The sequence below is a fragment of the Knufia obscura genome, assembly GCF_036327395.1.
Source record: "Knufia obscura strain CCFEE 5817 isolate CBS 148926 chromosome Unknown scaffold_6, whole genome shotgun sequence".
Classification (NCBI taxonomy): domain Eukaryota; kingdom Fungi; phylum Ascomycota; class Eurotiomycetes; order Chaetothyriales; family Trichomeriaceae; genus Knufia; species Knufia obscura.
The window spans coordinates 1,210,911-1,226,897 of NW_027042692.1; the positions used below are offsets into that span (position 1 = coordinate 1,210,911).

The 15,987-nt window shown below is 51.9% G+C and overlaps 6 protein-coding genes across 6 annotated transcripts; 4 read left to right on the forward strand and 2 right to left on the reverse strand.

Annotated features, from left to right (window-relative positions):
* Positions 1-186: 186 nt before the first annotated feature.
* PMZ80_005943 (uncharacterized protein) lies at positions 187-1,385 on the forward strand (the record flags this gene model as incomplete). Its single annotated transcript, XM_064874360.1, has 3 exons — positions 187-422; positions 483-983; positions 1,100-1,385. The coding sequence occupies 3 exons, from the start codon at positions 187-189 to the stop codon at positions 1,383-1,385; spliced, it is 1,023 nt and encodes a 340-aa protein (XP_064730082.1).
* Positions 1,386-1,851: 466 nt separating this feature from the next.
* On the reverse strand, positions 1,852-7,112 carry PMZ80_005944 (uncharacterized protein; the record flags this gene model as incomplete). The annotated part of the gene is made up of 3 exons (XM_064874361.1): positions 1,852-3,677; positions 3,727-3,986; positions 4,753-7,112. The coding sequence occupies 3 exons, from the start codon at positions 7,110-7,112 to the stop codon at positions 1,852-1,854; spliced, it is 4,446 nt and encodes a 1,481-aa protein (XP_064730083.1).
* Positions 7,113-7,682: 570 nt separating this feature from the next.
* SDT1 (putative suppressor of disruption of TFIIS) lies at positions 7,683-8,402 on the forward strand (the record flags this gene model as incomplete). The annotated part of the gene is made up of 1 exon (XM_064874362.1): positions 7,683-8,402. The coding sequence occupies one exon, from the start codon at positions 7,683-7,685 to the stop codon at positions 8,400-8,402; it is 720 nt and encodes a 239-aa protein (XP_064730084.1).
* A 1,068-nt stretch (positions 8,403-9,470) lies between these two features.
* On the forward strand, positions 9,471-10,706 carry PMZ80_005946 (uncharacterized protein; the record flags this gene model as incomplete). The annotated part of the gene is made up of 2 exons (XM_064874363.1): positions 9,471-10,266; positions 10,342-10,706. The coding sequence occupies 2 exons, from the start codon at positions 9,471-9,473 to the stop codon at positions 10,704-10,706; spliced, it is 1,161 nt and encodes a 386-aa protein (XP_064730085.1).
* A 1,133-nt stretch (positions 10,707-11,839) lies between these two features.
* On the forward strand, positions 11,840-13,333 carry PMZ80_005947 (uncharacterized protein; the record flags this gene model as incomplete). The annotated part of the gene is made up of 3 exons (XM_064874364.1): positions 11,840-11,947; positions 11,997-12,783; positions 12,837-13,333. The coding sequence occupies 3 exons, from the start codon at positions 11,840-11,842 to the stop codon at positions 13,331-13,333; spliced, it is 1,392 nt and encodes a 463-aa protein (XP_064730086.1).
* A 1,221-nt stretch (positions 13,334-14,554) lies between these two features.
* Positions 14,555-15,450, reverse strand: PMZ80_005948 (uncharacterized protein; the record flags this gene model as incomplete). Its single annotated transcript, XM_064874365.1, has 2 exons — positions 14,555-14,985; positions 15,033-15,450. The coding sequence occupies 2 exons, from the start codon at positions 15,448-15,450 to the stop codon at positions 14,555-14,557; spliced, it is 849 nt and encodes a 282-aa protein (XP_064730087.1).
* Positions 15,451-15,987: the final 537 nt, after the last annotated feature.

A 15,987-nucleotide genomic window follows, 5' to 3' on the forward strand; every position in this document is an offset into this window, starting at 1 on the left:
GACGGCAGGACGCCATCATGTACCGACAAGCTGACTCAAGCATGGAGGGAGAAACATGTATAAGTACAAACCCACTTGCTTGAGAACCGACCTCAATCCGACATAATATACGCGCCAGACAACATCTTTCCCTCAACACGCCATCTTGCCTTCAGCACAAAATTTCAACAACAGTAATCTCCCAAGATGGGCTCGATACCAACACAAATCACCTATACAGCCTTCAAAGGCTCCAAATCCGGCGCCATCGTCGAGACCGAAATCACCCGTGATGCCATCGGACCCAATGAAGTCCTCCTCGAGAACCAATACTCCGGTCTCTGCGGCACAGACGAACATTTCGCACACAATGATATTGTCCTTGGTCACGAGGGTGTGGGTATTGTGAAGGAGATCGGGAGGGATGTGAAGAGCCTGAAAGTGTACGTCAGCCACCTGCCGACCTCCCATCCTAAACCACATAACCACTGACCCCTCAACAGCGGCGACAGAGTAGGCGTAGGCTTCGTCCGCGGCGGCTGCGGCTACTGCACAAGCTGCCTAACAGGCTACAACTGGTTCTGCACCGAAAGCCCCAACAACTACGGCAGCCACGACCACAACACAGCAACATGGTCCACACACTGCGTCCTCCCACCTACCCGTCTCGCCAAGATCCCATCGAGTATACCCTCCGAATTCGCCGGGCCTCTCATGTGTGCAGGACAGACAGTCTGGCTTCCACTTGCCCGAACAGATGTACGACCATGGCATACGGTTGGGGTCGTGGGCGTCGGCGGACTAGGACATCTGGCGATCCAGTTCGCGAGTAAGATGGGGTGTAATGTTGTTGTGTTCAGTGGGACGGCAAGTAAGAGGGAAGAAGCATTTAAGCTGGGCGCGAGTGAGTTCTATACTGCTGAGGATTTGGGGAAGGAGGGGATGAAGAGGCATTTCGTGGACAACTTGCTTGTTACGACGAGTCAGTTGCCGGATTGGAGTGTGTGAGTCTCTTTCTCCTTCGTCTCTTCTCTTCCCTTGCTACTGTGCTTTCCCCACCCCCACCTCTCCCTGATATGATACTTCGTCCACACAAGTACTAATACATACAATTACACAGCTACGAACCCCTCCTCTCCAACCAATCGCACATCTTTCCCCTCACCATCTCCGCTTCCGACATCTCCATCAGCGCCATGACCCTCGTAGGCCGCGAGATCACAACTCACGGTTTATGCGCTAGTACGATGACCCAAGTGAATCAGATGTTGGAGTTTGCGGCGAGACATAAGATTCGGCCGATGATTGAGGAGTTTGAGATGAGTGAGAGTGGGATTAGGGATGCGATGGGGAGGTTGGAGGGTGGGAAGCTGAGGTATAGAGCTGTGTTGAGGGTGGTGAGGTAGAAGGGAATCACACAGAAGCTCAAGCGCGGTGGTGCATGTGATGCGATCCGGTCGCAGGTTAATCGACGCGACTGCGGTACCCCACTGGTAGCATTTATCAGCTATGCTATTGAGGATTAAGTACTTTCAATAACATCAAGATAGCTAGTTAGCTATGAGTCTCTCTCTCCTCGGTCACGCTTCGAATCCTCGAGCTCCCCTTCCATCCACCTCGATATCTTTGAAATCAACGATAGTGTCGTTTAAATGACCTCGCCAGTCAACCAGTGACCAGCCTCAAGAATATTAGTAATGCATCTATCAAATGCCTATGCCTCCCAACCCTCTGGGAGTCTGTCCTGTAAACCTGGGTATCATAATAATGAAAAATTCCTCCTGCTTTTGAGAATATCCACCTAAGAATTAGAAATGATTTGCGCATCTCATCACCCGGTCTAGCCAGGGCACTGAGATACGACTGTATCGATCAAAATGCGACACCAACGTTCACACGTCGATACCCACCAGCAGCACACATCTCAAACATCATCTTCTCCACGTCCTGCGTCTTTGCGCTCAGTGGGGTGCAAGGGCTAGCAGTCGCGGGTGATGGCGTCGACTCCCTAAATACGAATCCGGCCTCTTGTCCTTTGGTGACTGAGATAATCTCGCCGGGTATCGGCGAAGGAGACCGCTGGCGGTAAGAGGACGCTGCGGTGTAAGTACTCTTCATTGTGCCTGTTCGACTCTTCATGTTGTCGACTGTTGTCATGGAGTTGGCATCGTCGGTGCGTCTGCTGGATTGTGATTTCTGTGGGAGTGCGTGTGCGGAGCTGAAGATTTGCTCGTGTTCTAGTTCTGGTGTTTCGGGTTGTTCGAAGAGGGCGTCTGTTGCGACGGTTGATGCTACTGTTGATGTTGTGTGTGTCCTGGCGTGGGACTTTAGGGATGTTGAAGACTTCGACCGGCCGTGATTGCCAATGTTCGCGGCGGTTTGGTGAGCCTTGACCGGGGGAAACGGCTTGTAAAGTGTCAGTGGTGTTGGCGTCTTGTGTGCCTTGGTTGTTGATGTCGTTAGTGTTCTCTTCTCCTCAGTAGCTGCGGCGACAGGAGCATCTACAGCAGGCTTGACTTGGTTGAGCTGGTAGAATTGCGACCTTTTGCGCCTGTGCTCGGCAAAGGATGAACTAGTTGCTGTGGTCTTGACCGTGCTGATTGATGAGTTCCGCGAGCGATGTGCTGCGTCTTTGTCGCTATCGAGCCATTGATTGATGCGGTTGTTGGTCTTGTAGTCTGTGTGGAAGTAGGCTTTCTGCCCTTCGGATGGCTCTACAGCGTGTGGTTGCACCTGGCTTAGACTGGCAGCCCGTGTCTTGGCCAGGTTGTTGCTCGAAGCAAGGAGGATGGAGGCGGACTCCGAGATCTTCATCTTGTGCTTAGTAATGACTGTTGTCCTCCTGTTCGGGCCTGGATCTATGATGGGTGAGGGTGCCGCCGGATCATGCTCCTGACCAGATGCAGGGGGCAGTAACGAGCTGTGGGCTATCTGTGTGCATACCCGATCTGCATCAATGTTAGGGAAAGCTAGAACTTTCCCATTAATGATGACTGCGCCGCTTGGTGGAGGTGTGAATTCTTCCTGCATGGGACTAAGTATAGTGGTCTTCGATCGAGTCGGGGCCGTCACAAACTGCATGGTAGCAGGAATGCCAGGCATTGAGTACCAGGAGACTGGATGGCTGTTGAGAGCATCGTATTCAGAAGGTGGTCGCGAAGTGGACAGAACGGTAGAGTCTGTATTCTGCCGAACATGCGACATCCGTCTTGAAAGACTCTGTTCGAACATCGAGACTGGTTTGGCTGGTGCGTATTCCTCCAATAACGGGCTTCTCGACCTCAGCAGCTCCTCGGATTGTGTTCGAAGCAGTGCTCTTGGTGGGAGCTTGATCTCCCCCTCCTCAGTGAAGCTCAACGCATCGAATTCTGGTAGATCTGATAGTCGCTTGTCGGAAACGTAGATGCTGAGTTGGAGTGGTCGGAATGATGGATTCCTCCTCAGCTGGCATCCATCCGCCGGCACGACTGCTCGGGGCTTCGATATGCTGGACTTTGACGGTGTCCACCTTCGTGCTGTGAAGCTTGCTCGAGTTGATGCTCTTGATATTGATTTGCGACTCTGATGCACTAATTTGGACATTTGCGATGGCTGTTGTAACGCGACGGGCGTTGCTGGCAAATCATCGTATACAGTGAGCTTCATAGGCTCGACAAGATGTGGCTGATTATGTACTACTCGCATATGGCGCTCAACGCCTACTTGGGTCAGCTTCAAGTTCTCATTTACGTCTGTCCCAGTCCATACCAATGCGCCGTGATGCGCGCCTGTGCGCATAGCCCTCCCTCGTCTCTCTAACACTTTCCTTCGCACTGAAGCAGTCGAGCATTCCGCATGTTGCGGACCTTGATGACGGCTCGTCGTCCATGTCGAAGCTTGACCTCTTGACCAGGTGCTCAACACTTTCCGAGACAGTCATCAGGTGAAGCTGTAGATTTTGGCTTTCGACTTCCTGCCCGGCTTCTACCTCGAAACTCTGATGACCAGCATCAGGGTTGTTCAGATAGCTTGATATTAGAGTATTCGGAGAATTAGAATGTGAAAAGAGCGACTAATGCAGGTACTAGACAGCACAGCAAAACAAGATACCAAAGGAGCGACTAGAAAGAAGCTGCAGCATGCAAGGTCGACATGCACGACGTAGAAAGCATGGACGAACCACACATCTGGGATGCAAAGGACAAACCGTGAGATGAAGCTTCGGACATCTTCGATGAGCAAAGTACGCGTTCGAGACATGATGGATGAGCGCTTCGAATGTGCTTGATTGGACATGAGCGTGCCAACACCACGGTCGAGGTTGTCGGTAAGGATTTGTGGCTGCCATGGGACTTCGAAACAAGACATCAGAAATGTCTACAAAGATGAAAGCGGATTCCGACATCAAGTGTCAGAAGAGCGTGTCAGACCCCTGGTTGGTTGGACAGAGAGTGATGGAAAATTGAGGGCGCTTCAGACCTAGCCAATCGGGAGCATGGAATGCACAAGGAAGGTCTCGCGAGCACGCGTCGCGAGTCAAGCACGAACAGCACACCAAGATTGCCAATCTGAAACACAAGCTTCGACGCAACAAAGGAATTGTAGAATTGTAAGTCTTTCCCATCACGATCAATGCATTGTCTCAGACTCCATAAGGCTGAATGAAAGATTACTGCTATACAACTTCGAGGGCACGCCGGGCCGGAGCAACCCAGTTTCTCGCGTAGAATATACAATAGCACAATTTGCTTTTCCTTCCCTCCAATAACTTGAATTTAGTATCTCTGCACATACCTCACCCCACCGTCCTGCTGTGGCTGCGGGAGGACTTCCCGTCCCTGAGCATCGACATACCTTGGTTGGGCCTGCATCTGTGGCTCAGGCTCCATAACCCGGTACCGTGGCTGCTCAGGAAGGTATTCACGACGCACGTTTGCTCGGTCGTCAATAAAGACACTCCCTTCTCTTCCTGGCCTTACGCTAGCAGCTCGAGGCATGATCTGCATACTTGGTTGCTCTTCGTACTGGGAAGGTGGTGGCCTGACACTAGCCATTCTGACAGGAGGTCGGAAATCACCAGGATGGTCAGCATAAACCACTTGCCGGCTTGGTTGTGCTGGTCGTTCGAAGACTGCAACACTTCCACTCCGCCCACCCGATGAAGGTTCGTAAGCTTCTCTTGGTGATGGCATCGCTTGTTGACCTGGTTGTTCAACCACTTGCCGCACTGCTCGCGGCGGTGGCATTTCTTCATATCGAGGTTGTGGGCGTTCCTCAACCATGACCGAAGCTGCGCGAGAAGGAGCATAATTCTCATAGTATCGAGGTGCTTCCTGTGGTGGAAGGTAAGATGAGGCTCTCTGTGGCGTAGCTGGCGCTCGTTCCTGCACAATCTCGCGGAAACGGCGGCCGTACTGATCCACAACAATGCGTTCTCGTGGTGGTGGAGGCATGGGCTCCGGTATGTACCGCACTTCAGGTTCTGGCTGATAAACTTCACGATACTCCGGGGCAGGAGTACGGACGACTCGGATTTCCTGAAGTGGAGGCTCGTTCTCGCTGCCATAGCCACCGACTTCTCGCATGGGACTGTCCACTCGCATGTAGCTTGTGGCACGCTGTCTAGTAGGCGTAGCATACTCCACATATTCGCGTGGTTGTTCAACGCGCATGTTGTGCATGCTTGCAACTCTTCGCAGATCCTGGTCATCTCGAGGGCGCATGGTAGCTCTTGACATGACACGTGGTTCGCTGATTGGAATCACCTCTGGTTGCCTCGACATCGGCCGCTGAGGCGAATCGATATACCGCGGCGCAGGCGCATATCGGATTTCTTGTGGTTGTGGTGGCTCGTCGATGATGATAGGTTGGTTGTCTTGTTCTGGCAGCTTGGCGATTCCAAGAGGCTGAATATCGTGGAACGGCGGAGGAGAAATGTTCTCCTGCTTGATGCCTCGTCGGCCCCTCTTCTCGGCTTTCCTCTCAATCTTTCGTCTCTTGTTTCCAACAGAGACAGGCTCGGGGCTTTGACTTGGGGAATCTGCTCGTCCGCGTTGACGACCGGTCTGGTATTGTCGACCCTGCGAAACAAGTGAATCCTTAGTAAGAGCGAGAGGGGACACACGAGATGGCTGTGGGGCTATGGGGGAGGTGATGTGGTTCCTTACTATCCTCATATTTTGCTCAGGAGAAGCAGGTCTCTTGCCATTCTGATCCAAGTCAGAGTACCTGCGCATCTGTCTGCTTCGTGGATCTGACGCAGCATGTGAGCTTGTTCCATTCTGGGTAGCATATTGTTCTGGCTCAGGTGGAGAGTATTCGCCCTCTTCGTCTTCATCATCTACATCCATAGCATTTGCATCGTTCCTGTGGGAAGCATTCGTGGGAGCCGCAGGCTTCGAAGCAGCCGTAGGATGTACGCCGGTGCGCGAGGAGGGTCTTCGAGGGCCATTCGGGGCCTGTGTGGTTGCAGTGGCTGGGCCATTTGCAGGAACCTCTTCCTCTACACCCTCGTCGGAGGAAGATCGTGCACCGCGGTCAGGGGTCGAATCGGGGGCTCTACTAGAGTAGAATGAGTTCTCGTCAAACGAATCATTCTCTTCTTCTTTGTCTGACTGCTCCTTTGACAAGGAGATCGGCTTGACGATGTCCAAAGCTTTTGCAAGAAGAGCAGAAATGTCAAAGTCGGGCCTTGCCTCATTAGGGGCAGGCCGTTTACGAAAGTCCAATCTCTTTTGCTCAAATTGATCGCGCAGCTGTTTCTCTAATCTCTGGCGCTGTAATACTGTTTCTGCTCTGATCAAATCGTCGGACTTGGTCAAGAGCACAGGATTAATGCCAGATGGGGTTGTCGCAGGTTGTGGCTGAGTCGATTTTGGTCGTTCTGTCTCCTCCGTGAGGCTCAGGCCCGGGAGTTGTAACTGTGAAGATTGCTGGGCTTGAACAGGGGCTGAGGAATGAGAAGACAACTGGGTTGAAGCAGGTGACACTTTCCTAAGAGCATGCGTAGGCACGGTCAGTCGAGGATGGTTACCTGCAAAGATCTCGTCGCGCAGCTTGAGAATCTTCTCAAACTCTGCTATTTCATCAACAGCATCTTGCGCCGAAGGCAGAATGCCATTTACAACGGCAGTCGTTGTTGTTGTGACCGACATAGTTCTACCTGCTCAAGGAGCGCGTAAGATTTGAGAATGAACTGGCAGGTTATGTGCTCATGGTTGACCGAGATCTTCCTTTGCCACACCGGAATCAACAAAAACAATGGCCGTGACGCGTCTACCTAGCGCGATGTTTCAATGCTTGGGTTTGATGGTGAATTGGGATTGATGTGTAGGAGGTAAGTGCAAGTGAAGGACTCGATCGCAGAAAGATGCAGCTGCCAGATTGATCGCAGGCCGGAAGGAGCAAGGGGCCCGGAAGCGGAACATCTGGTTCCGACGGCCCATTTTGGCAGGTTTACCTGCAGAGACTAATTCCGGAATCATGGCCGAATTTTGACTTTCGATGATGAGCAAATCGTTGTTGCTTCATGATGCATGTGGAAGGGTCAGGAGGATACAATGTCACTCTTTATTGTTACCAGGAGCTGTGTAGGAAGTAACGACTAGGTGTTTCCATTGCAAAACGGGTTTTCCTTTAGAAACATTCAAAAAGTGCTGAATTTATCTCATCAGTCACTTCTTCTTCACCAGACAGCAATAGACAAGCGCCAGCAATTCGCCAATATGGGTTCAATCGCGCAAGGCTCGGATGATAGGGCAGTCTTCTTCTTCGACATAGACAATTGCCTATATGCAAAATCCAAAAATGTACATGACCATATGGCTCGCCTCATCAACAAATACTTCGTTAGCCACCTCGACGTGCCGGCAGAAGAGGCAACTCGCCTGCATCAACAATACTACAAGGACTACGGCCTAGCCATCGAGGGACTGTCTCGCTTCCACCAGATCGATCCTCTAGATTTCAACCGCGAAGTTGATGATGCGCTTCCCTTAGATGATCTCCTTTCGCCTGATCGTGAGCTTCGCCAATGGCTTGAAAGCTTCGACAAGACGAAAGTCAAAATGTGGCTTTTCACGAACGCCCACATCACGCATGGGAGGCGAGTTGTGAAGCTCCTAGGAATCGAAGACCTATTCGAGGGTATCACTTACTGCAACTATGCTGAAAGGCCTCTTGTGCCGAAGCCGCTCCCTGCCATGTTCGAAAAGGCGGAGCGAGAAGCTGGCTGCACGCCATCGACCAAGATATACTTCGTGGATGACTCCTGGCTGAATTGTAAGGCAGCTTTTGACCGAGGTTGGACGAACACTGTACACATGGTGGAACAGCCTTGGCCAAGTGAGCCGAACGAGAAGCCGTGCAAATACCAGGTTGCTTCATTGCAAGAATTGCATGCACTGTTTCCGGAACTGTTGAAGAAGGATGCGACTACCAAATGAAGCACCAGGCAGTAGAAACTTATCAAAGTCAGGTGGCAAAGGAGATAACGCTAGGTTGTACGACTGCTTGCGTTGTGGCAGATGGCTTGGCGTGTCCAGTCCAGTCCTCTCCTAACGCGGGTTTAGACCACAACCTGCCACGTTGGCGATCACGTCCATCAGCACGCTGCAATAAGAGCACAGCAGAGCCGTTGCTGCTTCCGTCTCGGCTTGAGAGTCGCTGAATACGCTGTGGGAAAGGAGGAAACAGCAGTTAGCGAAAGATACTGATGCAACACGAGGGGTTTGAAAAAGACGGCAAAATCGGTGAGGAGAATCTCAGCGCTGCTATTAAGCTTGGCGTCCCCCTTGAATGTCTAGGTAGACAGGGAAAAAAGCTGACGCAACGCCGAACCGTTCCTTGCGGTACTGAGGTCCCTAGCTGTGGGCCGGTCACACGAGAGGAGGTGGTGAGCGGGAGTGGCAAGGTTGTGGGAGGCTGACAGGTAGAAAGGGGTTTGAACTGCCAATGGGAAAACTCAACGAAGAATATCCATCTACTGGGAAAACCGAGAATAGCTTCCTAGTAGATATAGACTCTTCCGAACATATAGCTGCCACATCAATCTACGTCTTCAGATCAGGCAGAGGCAGAAGCGTGACGTAGGCGGCTGAAGTTGATGAACACTAGCAGTTTGATCGAAGTACTCAGTGGTCAAAATACCCTGCTACCGAGAATATTGTGTGCATGTTGCTGTCCTTGCCACCACTAGGGCGGTTTGCTGCAAAGAAGTCGTTGTTATGGTACCCCTGAGGTATGATGCCAAGCCATCAGACGGAGCTACTCGCTGTTCAGGAAGCGTTGTGATTGGTCTATGGCCCTTCCATAATAACAAAACGATGTTATGTCCAGTTCAGTATCGAATATTTACACCGCTACAGTAGAAAGCTGATGACATTCGTTCTATCACATACGGTTTCACATCTGTCGTGTTAACTGATAGCGCTACTCTCCAGATTGAAGCGCGAGCAGATCTTTACCACACTCACGTTGTCAGACGCACAACAATCCTTCTAACCGCACGCATAATGACCACCTTGCAGCATAGTGCTTTTGGGCCACGAAAGCCCGTCGAGATGGAAGTACATGGTCCCCGAGGTTCGCTCCGGCATCGATGCAGTGAGTGCCAACAACCAAGCTCAAACCTACGCCTATGCACTGGCTGCAACGTTGTCCGCTACTGTCCTCGAGAACACCAAGTTGAGCACCGTCCAGCACACAAGTCCACTTGCAGTAAAATCAAGAAAGGTCGAGCTAAGCTATCTAAGGAAGAAGAGCTTGTACGCAACGCGACGCCAGATTTTGCGACACCTGCGAATGCATTCGAGACAAGCGTTGGTCATTTCTGGGGCATCCTTTCTACGCGAGATTACATGAGGGCTCGCTTTGACCTTGCTGACTCCGTACGCCGAGTCGGTACACTGGACGGTGTTCAAGAAGGTCTTGCTTACCTTCAAGATATGCTCCGTCTATGTCGCAGTGACAACATGGGCGTGCGGGATATAGTGCCATATTTGATGTTGCAGCTTGACCAGGACCAGGAATGCTACGACTTTGTCAAGTGGTATCAGACAGAAGGCCAACGAGGCGACTACGACTGGGGAGACATGAGTCTGCCCTTCCTAAATATAAGGGACGCAAGTGTCTGGGAAAGCGCTGACTATCTCGACCGCCGATTCTTGAGCATCAACCACGTTTCAGCTATTCATCTGCTGAAGCTCAAGCTTTTGATTGATATCCGGAATCTGAAGATCGCAAGAAAGGCGCCGCCGAAGAATGTACCAAACGAACTTGTGGAGAATATTGAGCTCGCTGTTATCCGGAGTCCGCTATCGATTGCATTGGTTAAACAGAATGAGGAAGAACTCTTGCGGACAGAGGATACACTCCTTTATTAAGTGCGGCAGCTTGGTTTAGCAATACACCAAGCCAACACTCATTTCTTCAGCGCCCTTATTGAATCTGGCGAGCATTTGGCGGCGCGTCCAGGCTATTACTCTGCTGGTACCATCCAAGAAATGCAGCTTGCTTTGCAGCACGGTTATTCTGCTTGGTGGCAGACCGAAGGTGTTGTGGAGATCTTGCAGGAAGCCTACAAGAAGGCACTACCGTCGCAAGGCAATGCACGAGGTTTGCGCAAGATCCAGGAAACCTTGGGATTGCCAGGTGGTCCGATTTCAGATGATGAAGATGCGAGGTCCACCGGTGCATATGGCATGTGGTATCAGATCAAAGATGTGCTCAATCGATCGGCCGACATTTGACGAGTGTGATATGGTTCAAAATGACGGGAATGCGCGGTGAGATGCCGTCTCGACCGCAAGCCTTGTGCCGAGAAAGATGGCGAAAAGAGAGCGAGGTACAATGCTGGTACATGTCAGGGATGGTTCAGCAGGTTGTATCCATTGTGAGAAGAAGATTGTCACCGCTATCCTGCATAGACCACAACCTCGCGCGTGTGCCGCAGACGTCATGAAAGTCATGCATAATCTGCATCTGATGAGAATGCATGATGAAGCAATGGGGTGGTCTAGGATCTCATCGCTCGCCAATCTTGCATTTCCTGCAATGAGGTTGCTGCCGGTTGCGGAAGGGAGCTCCTTGTATCGTTGCAAAACACCTTCCCACTTGAGTTTCGGATGCAATGACCAACACCTGGTGCGGTCTTGGCGACCTTATGATGGACACCCTGCAACGCTAACACGAGCTCTTGTATCCCCGAAGCGGCACTGCGTATTCCTCGGATTTGGTGGTATTGCTCATCCACTCCCCAAAGAGCGCTCAGACATGTATGTCTTTTATCTACTACGGGATTTGCCTCGCGGTATATTACCGATGGCGTAATCTTGGCAACTGTGTCACATATACGACTTCTGCCACTCCATATGCAACGGTTTGCTATCTGCAAGCGCGGTCCATAGCCGTCACCCTCGGTCCCCTCGCATGTCGGGCCATGTGCTGTACAGTGAGCTTCCGGCACATAAGATCTGGAAGATGATGCATTGTGAAGGCGAAGCCATCCGTCCTGGAGTATCACGGTGTTAGGCGACCGCTTTACCTCAGGAGGCCTGACATTATTTGTCCAACCGCATACTCAGGGCGAATCAAGCCTTGGCGCAACTCCGGTAGGGAGAGGTATACGCTACTTCTCACTTCGAAGGTCATTGGTCGCTCACATCAGCCTGGCTGTCAGCTCCGCCACATACGCCTCGCCTTCATGCCCACCGAATCCAGGGCCGGAGTCGGAGCCTGTGTCCGCCAGGCATATTCTTGCGAGTACAAGACATCTGCATTCTCCCCGTCAATCCTCATCCATCTCCTCTATCTTCATCTGTACCTACGAATACGACCCTACCACCTTTTGTCTCAGACGTCTCAGCATACTCTTCCATCCACAATGGCAGCCCCAAAGCTCAAGCGAGGTATCTCGTACCAAGTCGAGCCAGACAGGAGCGGGTTCACAACCACAGAAGAATGCCACCCGATCAATGTCGTTCCGGGAGGCGTAAGTCTTTCATCGATGTCCTGGTACATGCACTGACACAATATATCAGGTAGTGCAGGGCACCGTCGGCATCAAAGAGCTCCGAGAAGCTATTCCACCTCACTGCTTTGAGCCCACCCTGGCAAGATCTTTCCTCGAGCTTGGCCGAGACCTCCTCTACACAGCTCTGTTGACCTGCTTCTTCTTCTTCACGATCCCGAAGCTTGTCGAATTCAACAGTCTCCTCTACTATCCCCTCATGGCTATCTATGGTCTCTCCCAAGGCATTGTCTGGACTGGTCTCTGGATCCAAGCCCACGAATGCGGACACAGCGCCTTCTCAAAGTACAGTATGGTCAACGATGCCGTCGGATGGACTCTCCACTCCTGGCTCTTGACACCATACTTCTCCTGGAAGAGCACCCACCGACGACACCACATCTATGCCAATCACGTCGAGGAGGACCACAACTATGTTCCGCCGAAGCGTGATCAGTACTTGGCAAAGCTCGGTCTCAAACCCGGGCAATTCGATGAACTCACCGAAGACGCGCCCGCAGTCCTCTTCATCCGAATCATCATTCAACAACTCATCGGCTGGAATTGGTACATCCTCACCAACATCACATGTCCCCCAACAGCCCTCGCAAAACCCTACAAATCCGCATGGCGAAACAGCCATTTCGACCCATGGGGATCCCTCTTCCGCGAGTCAGAACGCCTCGCAATCCTCCTGTCTGACCTCGGCTGCTTCATGACCATCGCCGCCCTATACGTGCTCGAGACCTACCTTGGCTCCTGGTCCCAGGTCTTCTGGTTCTACGTTGTTCCATGGACATGGACGAACCACTGGATCGGTAAGACTCGCTCTCCCACCCCATTAATCTCCTTCTTACTGACGTATTCACAGTAATGATAACCTACCTCCACCACACCCACCCCAGCATCCCCAAATTCGACTCCTCACACTGGACATTCATCCTCGGCGCCACCGCAACAATGGACCGCGACTTCGGCCTAATAGGCACACACTTCTTCCACCGCATCTCCTCCGACCACGTGGTTCACCACCTCTTCAGCAAGATTCCGCACTACTTCGCCCACGAAGCCACAAATGCGATCGTGCCGCTGCTGGGTAAGAGCTATAAGCGTGGTGGATTCGGGTGGGAGGAACTGAAGCTGAGTTTCTCGAAGTGTCAGTGGGTGGAGGATGATAGTGGCAAGGATGAGATGTACTTTGGTGATGAGGCGGCGATGGAGACGGTCGAGACGAGTCCGGTTGTTGGGATGGAGAGGAAGCTTAAGAGGGGGTTGTGGTATAGGAGTGGTCCTAGCCCTGCGCCGGAGTTTCGGCAGAGGGTGGAGGGGGATGAAGGGGGGAATGTGCTTAGTGCTGTTGTGGGTTGAGTGTGGCGGTGGTTGATATTGGGTGAGGTGTGGTCATTGCCAGGAATGGTGGTGGGATGGTGGAGATGTCAATAGAGGGGCTGTTGGGAAATGGCCTGAGGGCGAAGTTACGATGAAGATGTCAATAGAGGGGCTGTCGGGGGTGTTTGGGAGTTGAGCTCAGGATGGTACTATAGAGTCGGGATAGATGTGCTGACTATGGACGTACGTACGTACTCGTTCAAACTCAAGTCATTCTTTCAAAGTCGAGATCTACTGGATACAGCTAGAAGAACCGTCTTCACCCGATGATTGCAGTCTGCATCTTCGAGTTTTTTAATTCTCCCGCTGAGTATGCACCTGCTATTGACCATTGCTGCCCACATCTTTCGGCAACCCCCATGTTCACAATATGCGTCCGTATCAATTCACTCACCGGTCTCAAGCTCGAAGTCGAATACATGCCACGTAAGCCTCAAGTATATCATTATCGCCCCACTCCGCCTGAAACTTAAGTCCCAAAAGCTGCCAATATGAAGAGCTGGGATCTGCATAAGTCGATACATCACTTACAAAGCAACGCTATCGAGGCGTATCAGCCCAGCCCATACCGTTCACTGGCACAGTGCCAGTATACCTGACCACTGCGTGATATCTACACACACTCCTTGCCATGGTCTCAAACATCCCACGTTCCTCACCCACGCAAGAGACCGTGCGATTGCACGCTCGCACCTCAACACAACAAGGCGTTCCGTGGCTGGCCGCCTCAGCGACATGGACGCTGCCTCGCCAAGATCAACCAGGCGCGCCTGCTGCACCACCTCGATCTCTGAATCCGCTAACCTGGATATCCCCTCGTCGTCGTTCGTTGGCACACGCGCAGATCTCGGCTTGAGGCACCGAGCGCCAGCTGAGGAAGAATGAAAAGACGGAGGATGGGCAGAACTGTAGCCAGGATCTTGGCCGCAGTCCAGCGACACGGAGATTGCACATCTCTGCTTGACATTCTTGCTACGCTGTGCGTGCGTCCTTGTCATGTTCTGAGTGTCGGCTGTATCAATCATGTCCTACTTGACGGGTCGGTGGCTTGACGGGCCGCGCTGTATTGTATTGGCGGTGGCAGTGCTGGTGGCCACCTGTCCCATTGGTTGCTTGAAATGTGTTGAGGTTATGGTTTTGATCACCGCCATGGTGGTTGGTTGCATACTGATTTCAATTTCCAGTCGTCAGACCATCGAATCAAGGGAACAGCGCCAGTTCCTCCGTAGGCTTCTGATACCGACCTCCCATCAAGACACTGATCTCAGCAGGATGAATAAATGCAAACACCCACATCGTCGCCAGCATCAAGCACGCATCGAACAGATAGAGGAATATCTCATGGGATATCAGGTATCCATCGTTTCCTTGGATGTATTCGATGAGTCGGAACAGCGAACGGATGAAAATGAGGGCACTGCCGATGTAGAGTGCCATAAGGTGTTTCTGCCATGGGTTTGAGGGGTTGTTGTGAACTTCCGGGGTGGGATTGCGCCTCATGCGAACGTTGAAGATACCGGCTGTGACCACGAATAGCGAGAAGAAGATCAGCTGGACGATCAGGCCAGCAATGATGATGTGCTCGCCCGTCTGCGTCGATTCGATGGATCCGCCGGCCATGATGCCGCCACCTGGGAAGTCAGTAAGCGTTCGTTGCATCCGGCGTCGAACAACATACCCGCTCCCTGAGCCACAAATGAAATAACATCCCCAATCACGAAGATCTTAGTGAGCCATTGCCTCCGGATGACCGAATGCCTCTCACCCGCAGTGAGCGCAATGATCCGCCCAAGCTCCATGTATATGCTTGCTGCGTAGAGTGCCGGGGCAACGAGGAGCAGGAGCGTCTGCATGATGTAGGGTCCTAGTGTCCAGTTGGGTGATTCTTGTGAGGACATGGCTCTGCCGATATACCCCACCCATTCCATGTGGCCTCCTATCGCGAAGGCAATGAAGAACCAGGTTCGGGTTCGGATTAGCTTCCATGTGTGCCAGATGCTGGTGCCGGCGAAGAGGCTGATGAAGATCGCTGCTGCGATGAGGGAGGGATCATAGCGGTAGAGTTTGAAGTCGATGTGGTTTTCGTTGTCGGTCATGTCTGCGGGTGAGAAATGAACAAATGCTTGAACGTTGGATACTGGGAACAAGAAGGAAATGAGATATGACAAGTATCAGACGCTTAGGAGATGGCAGCATAGAAACAGGAAAGATAAAGCCAAAGACGAGATGAATATAGGACCGAGCATTGTTTTGAAGGTATTCAACGATAAGCATTGCCAGAGGCAAGACAGCGGGCATGTTTCGGGGCTGAGCAAGGAGTTATTCCTCCGCGTATTGCAAAGAGGGCAGCAACACAATATGGGACTTGAGATATCCCTGAGTCCTAAATGTGGTATAAAATCTAACGGAAGAGCAATAACCGAAATTTAAGCTTATGTTGGACCAGTCGGGACCCTACAAGCCAGGTACGAAGCATTTTCGCGTGGTTCGGTGGGAATCTGCCGAAGCTCGTCCGTGGATGATGAAGCGCCTGGCCAAAAGCATGACTTTGGTAAATCAAGCAGCGAAAACGGGCTGCAGGAAACTGGAGTTACTGGCATCCGGTCAGACATTTTCGTCGATTCATGGGAGGA